We start from the raw sequence: 12113 nt of genomic DNA, 5'->3' as shown, positions 1-12113 counted from the left end.
CTTTAAGGGGACTCCTTTCTTCATTAAGGCCCACCAAAGCGCATTTCAGGGAACTCTATTGGGTGCTTTCTCCAAGTCGATAAATGCCATATGTAAATCTTTCCTTCTCACCCGAAAACTCTCCAATAAAAGCCTCAAAAGGTGGATCGCCTCTATTGTGGAGCATCGTGGCATAAACCCTAATTGGTTCTCAGGGATAGTTGTCTCATGTTGCAACCTACATTCAATTACTCTCTTCCAAAGTTTCATAGTATGACTCATAAGTTTTATTCCTCAATAATTCGAACAATCTTGTATATCACCTTTATTCTTATATAAAGGCACAAGAGTGCTCTTCCTCCATTCTTCTAGTATCTTTTGAGTATGTCAAATTTTATTGAAAAGATTTGTCAACCATTTTATCCCTATTTCACCCAAGCATTTCCAAACTTCAATAGGGATTCCATCTGGTCTTACAGCTTTCTTTACTCTCATCCTTCTCAAAGCCTCTTTAACCTCATAGCTTTTAATATTACACTTCAACATATGATTCACATCTTGAGAAGGTATGTTTAACCCACCTAAATCATGCTTAAAATTGCTATTAAAGAAACTATCAAAATAATCTTTCTATCTCTTCTTAATCTCCTCATCTTTCACTAAAACTCATTCATCATCGCCTTTGATGCATTTAACGCCATTAAGAACCCTATTTTTCTTATCCCTCATCGTAGCAATTTTGAATAGTTTTTTTTCTCCATCCCTTGACTCTAGTTTTTTATATAACTCCTCATGGATCTTACTCTTTGAGTCTTGAATAGCCTTCTTGGTTTTCTTTTTTGTTTTCTTTTACTTCAGATAACTTTTCTCATCCCTATTGTTCCGTAAATTCTTATAACACTCCCTCCTAGCTTTAATTGTCATTTTCACATTTTCGTTCCACCACAAAGATTCCTTTCCTAATGGTGCACTACCCTTAGATTTGCCAAGTGTCTCTTTGGTAGCCGTTTGACTTTTGGCTATAATATTTTCCCATATCACTTCTACATCCTCATTAGGCATCCACTCAATTTCTTTTACTAGTCTATCCCTAAATGCTACCATTTTGTCCTCCTTCAAGTTCCACCACTTAATACGTGGTTCATGACTCTGATGTCTCTTCTTTGACCCTCTAAGGTGGAATAAATTGAGTACTAACAGTCTATGTTGTGTTGTCACACTCTCACTTGGTAAAACCTTGCAATCCTTACAACTACTTCTATCCTCTTTCCTCGTAAGAAAGAAATCAATTTGACTAGCATTTAATTCACTTCTAAATGTCACCAAGTGTAATTCCCTTTTTCTAAAACACATGTTTAATATAGTTAGGTCAAATGCAATGGCAAACTCTAGGATAGTTGTGGAAACTGAATGTATATTGAAAATCTGCTTGTCTTGAATTATACAAGAATCTTAGGTTTATATACAACTAACTAGGGATTAAACTAGGAAACTAAATCTTCCTTAATTCTAGGGATACAAATACTTAATTCTAGAGATACAAATATAAATATACAGATTACAAGATTACAACCAGCTGTAAATAAGTGTTTTCCCACACTCCCCCTCAAGCTGGTGAATAGGTGTTTTTCATTCCCAGCTTGGAAATAATTTCTTGAAATGTTGCACTGCTGAGACCTTTAGTCAACACATCTGCAAGTTGACCCTTGGTTGATACATAAAGTGTACAAATCAGCCCACTGTCTAGTTTCTCCTTTATGAAATGCCAGTCTACTTCAATGTGTTTTGTTCTGTCATGTTGCATAGGATTATGTGCAGTTGCAGACTTGTTATCATAGTAGAGTCTCATTGGTCCATCCCACTTGATCTTCAAGTCTTCTAGGATAATCTTTAACCATAGTAGTTCACAAATTCCTTGAGCCATTGCTCTGAACTCTGCTTCAGCACTTGATCTTGCCACCACATTCTGTTTTTTACTCCTCCAAGTCACAAGATTACCACCTAAGAAAGTGCAGTAGCCTGAGGTGGATCTTCTATCAATTACTGAAACTGCATAATCAGCATCTGTATATGCTTCTAGAACTAACCCCGAATTTCTTTTGAATAAGATACCTCTCCCAGGATTGGCCTTCAAATAGTGCAATATACGGTAGACAGCCTGTAGGTGCACTTCTTTAGGACTATGCATAAATTGACTTACCACACTCACAGCATATGCTATATCAGGTCTAGTATGTGAGAGATAAATGAGTCTTCCAACTAATCTTTGGTACATCTCTCTATTTACAGCAGCATCTTCATTAGCTTCTCCAATTTTATGATTAGGATCTATAGGAGTATTTGCAGGTTTACATGCAAGCTTCCCAGTTTCCTTCAGAAGATCCATCACATTTCTGTTGTGAGATAAAAATACCATGCCGTGAGTGAGCTACTTCAATTCCTAGAAAGTACTTCAATCTCCCTAGCTCTTTTATCTCAAATTCTCTAGCCAAACACTGTTTTAGAGATTCTCTCTCTTTTTCATCATCTCCAGTTACAATTATATCATCAACATACACTAATAGAACTGTGACTCTCCCTGAATCAGAGTGCTTGATAAACAATGTGTGATCTCCTTGACTCTGTTTATATCCCATTGCTAGCATCACTTTGGCAAATCTCCCGAACCAAGCTCTAGGAGACTGTTTAAGGCCATATAAAGCCTTTTTTAGCCTGCATACTTTGTTTGCTTCTAGATGACCTCCAAATCCCGGTGGAACCTTCATATATATTTCTTCTTCCAAATCACCATGTAAAAAAGCATTCTTTACATCAAATTGTTGAAGCTGCCAATTGTAATTTGCAGCCAATGATAACAAAATCCTAACTGTATTCATCTTGGCAACTGGAGCAAAGGTTTCCTGGTAATCCACTCCATAGGTTTGAGTGTAGCCCTTAGTCACTAACCTGGCTTTATACCTTTCAATAGTACCATCTGCCTTGTATTTTACAGTGAAAACCCATTTGCACCCTACTGGATTTTTTCTTTTAGGCAACTCTACCAGTTCCCATGTTTGATTTTTCTCTAAGGGCTCCATTTCTATTTTCATGGCTTACCTCCATTTCTCACTACATAATGCCTCAGATAATGTAGTTGGAACAGAAATAGTGTTTAGGCTCACAAGAAAATTTTTGTGGGATGGTGAGAATTTTTCAAATGACACAAAATTAGATATTAGTGGATGCTTGGTACATTCTCTGGTTCCTTTCCTAATGGCAATAGGCAAATCATAATCACTAGTTATAGTTTTAGGAGATTCATGCTCATTTTGAGAAACAGAGTCAAAAACTGTAGTTACCTCATTTTCAGAGTTAGGATCAGATTCTTGGACTGGCACTGGTTTAGGATCTGGAACTTTCCTTCTTGAGTACACCTGTAATTCCTTAATAGAATCAAGAACAATATTATCCTTTGTCACATCTTTCGTATTTGGAATGGGTTCAGACTCAAATTCAGTGTTTGACTTGGGTTCAGCAGAAACAGGTTTCGACTCAGAAGAATTAATGGGTGTAAATGTTGAAGAAGGGGGCAAATCAAGCAAAAAGAAGTCTTTATCCTTATCTTCCATGAATGAAGTCTCCCCCTGAAGATAAGGTTGAGTAAAAAATGGTTTATTTTCTTTAAAAGTGACATCTGCAGACACAAAATTTTTTGGTAGGAGGATGATAACACTTATATCCTTTTTGAGTTGAAGAATACCCCACAAAAATACACTTAATCGCTCTTGGATCCAACTTTTCCCTGTTATGACTGTGAACATGAACAAATGATGTACAACCAAATATCCTAGGTGTGAGATTGTTTGTGGTATTGAGGTTGAGATAAAATTGTGAGAGTAGTTCCATAGGAGTTTTAAATCCCAAAACTCTTGAAGGTAACCTATTTATAATGTGTGTGGCAGTGAGAACAGCTTCCCCCCAATAAGATTTAGGTACATTTGCTTGAAAAAGAAAGGCTCGGGTTGTGGCTAGTAAACGGCTGTTTTTCCTCTCTGCCACTCTATTCTGCTGTGGAGTATTAACACAAGATGACTCATGGATAATCTCCTCTTTTTGAAAATAGGTGGATAGACTCTGGTTGAAGTAGTCTCTTGCATTATCAGACCTAAATCTCTTGATTCTTACTCCAAATTGATTTTGGATCATGTTTTAGAAGTTTAAAAACACACTATTCACATCTGATTTGGATTTAAGTAAAAAAACCCAAGAGACCCTAGTACAATCATCTATAAATGAAACAAACCATCTCGCACCAGAAATATTAGGAATTGTAGAGGGACCCCAAATGTCACTATAAATCAAGTAAAAGGGAGTAGAACTTCTTTTGTTACTGATTAGAAAAGACACACGTCTATGTTTTGCAAATTCGCAAATATCACAATGAAAATCTTCAACATTTAATTCTTTGAACAAAGAAGGAAACATGTTTCTCAAGGTTCCAAAAGAAGGATGTCCAAGACGAAAATGATAAAGCCAGATTTTGTCTTTATTGGAAGATTTTTCAGAAAGAAATGACAAAGGTAAACTATTTTTGATACTACTTGTGTTATTTGATGTCTCAAGATAATATAATCCATCCTTCTCTTTAGCAAGTCCAATCATCTTCCCCGAACTCTGGTCCTGAAATTCACAATAAGAGGGATAAAAAATTACTTTGCAATTCATATCTCTGGTAAGTTTTTGTATAGATATCAGATTAGTAGACAATCCAGGAACATGAAGAACATTTTTTAGAACAAACGAGAGATTAACTTGAACATCTCCTAATCCTGCCACTGTGGTAAGTGAACCATCAGCAACAACAATTTTCTTATTACTAGGACACAGGTTATATGTACTAAACTTTTGTGGGGAATGTGTCATGTGGGCTGTGGCTCCTGAGTCAATGACCCAAGAATTCGTAATAGGCTTAGCCGAGACATTTAATCCATGAGAACCGGAAGCTTTACCTGAATTAGAAACTTTACCCAAAGAACATACCATAGTAGGCTTTTCAAGGATTTTCAATTGTGGAAACTGAATGTATATTGAAAAACTGCTTCCATGAATTATACAAGAATCTTAGGTTTATATACAACTAACTAGGGGTTAAACTAGGAAACTAAATCTTCCTTAATTCTAGGGATACAAATACTTAATTCTAGAGATACAAATATAAATATACAGATTACAAGATTACAACCAGCTGTAAATAAGTGTTTTCCCACACTCCCCCTCAAGCTGGTGAATAGGTGTTTTCCATTCCCAGCTTGGAAATAATTTCTTGAAATGTTGCACTGCTGAGACCTTTAGTCAACAAATCTGCAAGTTGACCCTTGGTTGATACATAAGGTGTACAAATCAACCCACTGTCTAGTTTCTCCTTTATGAAATGCCGGTCTACTTCAATGTGTTTTGTTCTGTCATGTTGTACAGGATTGTGAGCAATGCTTATTGCAGACTTGTTATCACAGTAGAGTCTCATTGGTCCATCCCACTTGATCTTCAAGTCTTCTAAGATAATCTTTAACCATAGTAGTTCACAAATCCCTTGAGCCATTGCTCTGAACTCTGCTTCAGCACTTGATCTTGCCACCACATTCTGTTTTTTACTCCTCCAAGTCACAAGATTACCACCTAAGAAAGTACAATAGCCTGAGGTGGATCTTCTATCAGTTACTGAACCTGCATAATCAGCATCTGTATATGCTTCTAGAACTAACCCCGAATTTCTTTTGAATAAGATACCTCTCCCAGGATTGGCCTTCAAATAGTGCAATATACGGTAGACAGCCTGTAGGTGCACTTCTTTAGGACTATGCATAAATTGACTTACCACACTCACAGCATATGCTATATCAGGTCTAGTATGTGAGAGATAAATGAGTCTTCCAACTAATCTTTGGTACATCTCTCTATTTACAGCAGCATCTTCATTAGCTTCTCCAATTTTATGATTAGGATCCATAGGGGTATTTGCAGGTTTACATGCAAGCTTCCCAGTTTCCTTCAAAAGATCCATCACATATTTCTGTTGTGAGATAAAAATACCATGCCGTGAGTGAGCTACTTCAATTCCTAGAAAGTACTTCAATCTCCCTAGCTCTTTTATCTCAAATTCTCTAGCCAAACACTGTTTTAGAGATTCTCTCTCTTTTTCATCATCTCCAGTTACAATTATATCATCAACATACACTAATAGAACTGTGACTCTCCCTGAATCAGAGTGCTTGATAAACAATGTGTGATCTCCTTGACTCTGTTTATATCCCATTGCTAGCATCACTTTGGCAAATCTCCCGAACCAAGCTCTAGGAGACTGTTTAAGGCCATATAAAGCCTTTTTTAGCCTGCATACTTTGTTTGCTTCTAGATGACCTTCAAATCCCGGTGGAACCTTCATATATATTTCTTCTTCCAAATCACCATGTAGAAAAGCATTCTTTACATCAAATTGTTGAAGCTGCCAATTGTAATTTGCAGCCAATGATAACAAAATTCTAACTGTATTCATCTTGGCAACTGGAGCAAAGGTTTCCTGGTAATCCACTCCATAAGTTTGAGTGTAGCCCTTAGCCACTAACCTGGCTTTATATCTTTCAACAGTACCATCTGCCTTGTATTTTACGGTGAAAACCCATTTACACCCCACTGAATTTTTTCCTTTAGGCAACTCTACCAGTTCCCATGTCTGATTTTTCTCTAAGGCCTCCATTTCTATTTTCATGGCTTGCCTCCATTTCTCATTGGATAATGCCTCGGATAATGTAGTTGGAACAGAAATAGTGTTTAGGCTCACAAGAAAATTTTTGTGGGATGGTGAGAATTTTTCAAATGACACAAAATTAGATATTGGGTATAGTGGATGCTTGGTACACTCTCTGGTTCCTTTCCTAATGGCAATAGGCAAATCATAATCACTGGTTATAGTTTTAGGAGATTCATGCTCATTTTGAGAAACAGAGTCAAAAACTGTAGTTACCTCATTTCCAGAGTTAGGATCAGGCTCTTGGACTGGCACTGGTTCAGGATCTGGAACTTTCCTTCTTGAGTACACCTGTAATTCCTTCATAGAATCAAGAATAATATTATCCTTTGTCACATCTTCTGTATTTGGAATGGGTTCAGACTCAAATTCAGTGTTTGACTTGGGCTCAGCAGAAACAGGTTTCGACTCAGAAGAATTAATGGGTGTAAATGTTGAAGAAGGGGGCAAATCAAGCAAAAAGAAGTCTTTATCCTTATCTTCCATGAATGAAGTCTCCCCCTGAAGATAAGGTTGAGTAAAAAATGGTTTATTTTCTTCAAAAGTGACATCTGCAGACACATAAAATTTTTTGGTAGGAGGATGATAGCACTTATATCCTTTTTGAGTTGAAGAATACCCCACAAAAATACACTTAATCGCTCTTGGATCCAACTTTCCCCTGTTATGACTGTGAACATGAACAAATGATGTACAACCAAATATCCTAGGTGTGAGATTGTTTGTGGTATTGAGGTTGAGATAAAATTGTGAGAGTAGTTCCATAGGAGTTTTAAATCCCAAAACTCTTGAAGGTAACCTATTTATAATGTATGTGGCAGTGAGAACAGCTTCCCCCCAATAAGATTTAGGTACATTTGCTTGAAAAAGAAAGGCTCGGGTTGTGGCTAGTAAATGACTGTTTTTCCTCTCTGCCACTCCATTCTGCTGTGGAGTATTAACACAAGATGACTCATGGATAATCTCCTCTTTTTGAAAATAGGTGGATAGACTATGGTTGAAGTAGTCTCTTGCATTATCAGACCTAAATCTCTTGATTCTCACTCCAAATTGATTTTGGATCATGTTTTGGAAGCTTAAAAACACACTATTCACATCTGATTTGGATTTAAGTAAAAAAACCCAAGAGACCCTAGTACAATCATCTATGAATGAAACAAACCATCTCGCACCAGAAATATTAGGAATTGTAGAGGGACCCCAAATGTCACTATGAATCAAGTAAAAGGGAGTAGAACTTCTTTTGTTACTGATTGGAAAAGACACACGTCTATGTTTTGCAAATTCACAAATATCACAATGAAAATCTTCAACATTTAATCCTTTGAACAAAGAAGGAAACATGTTTCTCAAGGTTCCAAAAGAAGGATGTCCAAGACGAAAATGATAAAGCCAAATTTTGTCTTTATTGGAAGATTTTTCAGAAAGAAATGACAAAGGTAAACTATTTTTGATACTACTTGTGCTATTTGATGTCTCAAGATAGTATAGTCCATCCTTCTCCTTAGCAAGTCCAATCATCTTCCCCGAACTCTGGTCCTGAAATTCACAATAAGAGGGATAAAAAGTTACTTTGCAATTCATATCTCTGGTAAGTTTTTGTATAGATATCAGATTAATAGATAATCCAGGAACATGAAGAACATTTTTTAGAACAAACGAGGGATTAACTTGAACATCTCCTAATCCTGCCACTGTGGTAAGTGAACCATCAGCAACAACAATTTTCTTATTACTAGGACACAGGTTATATGTACTAAACTTTTGTGAAGAATGTGTCATGTGGTCTGTGGCTCCTGAGTCAATGACCCAAGAACTCGTAATAGGCTTAGCCGAGACATTTAATCCATGAGAACCAGAAGCTTTACCTGAACTAGAAACTTTACCCAAAGAACATACCATAGTAGGCTTTTCAAGGATTTTCAATAAGTTTCTCAGCTTTTCAATCTCTTCCCTGTTGAACTCTCCTTGTTTCTGAGACATCTGTAGTACTCTAGTGATTTTCCCAGTTAACATTTCCTCAAATTAAGGTGTAGTGATATCTTTCTTTGAAAGGGTTCGGCAATGAAGGCCTAAACAGGATTCGGCAATGAAGGCCTAAAAAAAGTCAGCAATGAAGGCTGAAAATTTTGCTTCCCAAGAAGAGCCTAAAGCTCTGATACCATGTGGAAACTGAATGTATATTGAAAAACTGCTTCCATGAATTATACAAGAATCTTAGGTTTATATACAACTAACTAGGGGTTAAACTAGGAAACTAAATCTTCCTTAATTCTAGGGATACAAATACTTAATTCTAGAGATACAAATATAAATATACAGATTACAAGATTACAACCAGCTGTAAATAAGTGTTTTCCCACATCAATAAGTTTCTCAGCTTTTCAATCTCTTCCCTGTTGAACTCTCCTTGTTTCTGAGATATCTGTAGTACTCCAGTGATTTTCCCAGTTAACATTTCCTCAAATTGGGTGATAGTGATATCTTTCTTTGAAAGGGTTCGACAATGAAAACCTAAACAGGATTCGGCAATGAAGGCCTAAAAAAGTCAGCAATGAAGGCTGAAAATTTTTCTTCCCAAGAAGAGCCTAAAGCTCTGATACCATGTGGAAACTGAATGTGTATTGAAAATCTGCTTGTCTTGAATTATACAAGAATCTTAGGTTTATATACAACTAACTAGGGATTAAACTAGGAAACTAAATCTTCCTTAATTCTAGGGATACAAATACTTAATTCTAGAGATACAAATATAAATATACAGATTACAAGATTACAACCAGCTGTAAATAAGTGTTTTCCCACAATAGTATCTCTAATATCGTTTCTTTTTCCAAAGCCATATCCTCCATGTACTCTCTCAAAGTCATTACCATCCTTTCCTACGTGACCATTCATATCTCCACCAATAAACAATTTTTCTTCGTATGGTATAGCTCGCACTATGTCGTCTAAATCTTCCAAAAATTTTTGCTTACTCTCTTGATCCAAACCTATTTGCGGGGCGTATGCACTAATGATGTTAACTGTTTCCTCTTCTAAAATAAGTTTAACAAGTAAAATTCTATCTCCCTTTCTTTTAACCTCAACACTTGTAGTGAATATGTGGTATTATAGGAATGAGTGTCCAACCTCGCTGGGTGTTTCCTTTTGAGAAAAAAAATGGTAAAAGAAGCATAAATGAACAGAAATTCATCTCATTTCCAAAAATTTGTGGTAGAAGCTTGTTCTTCATTGTGAACATTGTAGAATTATAGTTCTTGCATGTATTAAGTGACAGTATGTATGGTGGTGAAATTTCTTCATTTGAACTATTGTATGTTTTGCTAGCAGGGGGAAGCATAATGAGATTTTCAATTAGCTTTTAAATGTAAAATTCACAGGTTTGACACTTTCAAGCAATGTCAATTTTTTAATCAAGATTGCTTGATTCAGCAAGCAGTTGGAGTAACAATTTTTGTTTTGCTGATTTAATAGCTGTTCTCTGTTTCTCTCTCTCCCCCCCCCCCCCCCTTTTTTTTCTTTGCAGCAGCCATTTATGATTTCTGTTCTAGTTTTGTGGTGATTGGGAACTTTTGTCTTCCTTTTCCTTTTCGGTTGCCATTGGTTTTAAGTGTAACTTTTCTTCACATATTCAATTTGTTAATCATCTTCTCATCAAAATTTATTGTTGTGTGCCTCATTTACTATATAGGAGTTGATCTCATTCGCCAAGGATGGAGTAGGAGGGGTCCCAATGTTTTACAAGAAGGTTATGGCTCTGCAGCTGTCTTGCCTGAGCAAGGCATTTATCTAGCAGCATCTATATACCGGCCTGTTCTTCAGGTTTGGGACCAAAAGAATCAAATATCAGTGTTTTCAAACATATTGTTTGTTACACGTTCATAGATGGTTCTGTAAATGGCCTTTTTTATTCTGCTGTGTGGTGCAGTTTACAGATAAGATTGCTTCTATACTGCTGAAAAAGTATTCCCAGCTTGGGTAAGTCTCCTTTCCAAGCTTGTATTGATACAAAGAAGAGTCACTTTTTGTGAATGATATGATAAGTATTTAAGGATAGCCCTTAGGCAAAGCACACATGTAGTTTTCATTTCCCATTCTGTGCTCTGCTTTTGTCAATCTCTTGTGTGGTTAAATTGAAATGTTTGTGTTTGAAGTGAGATTTGGAAGGGGAAAATTTTTACAACCATTCACTTTCTATCTGTGTTATCACATGGGTTTGATTATTAAGTTTCCAAATGCTTTCAGCCATATCCCTTCCTGTGGCATCTTCAGGCTTTTCCATAATTTGCTTTGTAGGAATTATTTTTTGCATTTTTTTTCATTATTTCTTGTTTGACGATGGCTAACTTGCTAGAGTTCTTCCCTAATTTGCTATCTTAATAGTTATATCCCTTTTATTTTTTTTTGTAACTAGTATTTTTTGTCACATGCGTCGAACTTGAAGACATTTATTTCTATGAAAATTATATATTGAACATAAAGTTACATATTGATAAATAACCAAAATTAATAAAGTAGATATTAATTGACATGTAAAATTTATATATCAAATTAGCATAAACTTTTTTACTTTTAAGGTTTACTAAAAATTGAAACCCTCTAAAGATAAAACAATTCAATTTAAACTTAACTCTTTCTTATTTATTATCAAAAAACCCATTTAAGGAAAATTATTAAATTCGTACTTATAAATTGGATATATCTTATTAATAATAAAAAGTATTTAAAATGGATGAAAGGAATGCTCATTTTTGCCAGTTAAAAAGTTTCGCAACATTTGTGCTTATATATATATATATATATATGTTATTTCTTGTTTGAATATGTTTATATATTGGATCATGGTGATCTTGATTTGTGTGCTTTGCTAATCATAAGGACGGTTTGGTTTAATTTTTTTTGGCCAACAGAAAAGATGGACAGTTTAATTTAGTATCTTTCTTGTTTTAAGAATATTTGAAGCTGTGTCTAAGTTGAAATTTTCATTCATTTCATCAAATCTAGGTGAAATTCTACACAAATATGTGGTCCAACTCTTTTACAAATGGGCTGTTACTTTGACATTAATATTCTTTTGTATCCTTAATTTCTATAATTTCAGGAATGATGGATTGCTAACCTTTGTGGAGAACTTTGTGAAGGACCACCTTTTACCAACCATGTTTGTTGACTACCGGAAAGGCGTACAACAAGCTATATCAAGCAAGTTCCATAACCATAGAGTCCTGCTATTCATTAATTATCATTTTTCAATCCATGCCTCATTAATAATTTTAACTGTTAACTTGTTAGATTAAAAACTATGTCTATCAAAATAACTGTCTCATTTTTATATTAATCATATACT

The 12113-nt window shown here is 35.5% G+C and overlaps 1 protein-coding gene across 11 annotated transcripts in view; it reads left to right on the top strand.

Moving 5' to 3' along the window:
- LOC111295453 (exocyst complex component SEC8-like) overlaps positions 1 to 12113 on the top strand; it is a 36470-nt gene that overhangs the window by 18783 nt on the left and 5574 nt on the right. For all 11 annotated transcript variants that reach the window (XM_089743708.1, XM_089743707.1, XM_089743709.1 and 8 more), the window contains exons 14-16: positions 10458 to 10588; positions 10695 to 10744; positions 11868 to 11968. In XM_089743708.1, the coding sequence (XP_089599834.1) occupies positions 10458 to 10588; positions 10695 to 10744; positions 11868 to 11968 (282 nt within the window). The remainder of the gene's footprint in view (positions 1 to 10457; positions 10589 to 10694; positions 10745 to 11867; positions 11969 to 12113) is intronic.

Source organism: Durio zibethinus, chromosome 14, assembly GCF_047325235.1.
Source record: "Durio zibethinus cultivar Kanyao isolate XHJ-2024 chromosome 14, ASM4732523v1, whole genome shotgun sequence".
Classification (NCBI taxonomy): Eukaryota; Viridiplantae; Streptophyta; class Magnoliopsida; order Malvales; family Malvaceae; genus Durio; species Durio zibethinus.
This window is presented reverse-complemented; position numbering and strand designations above follow the sequence as displayed.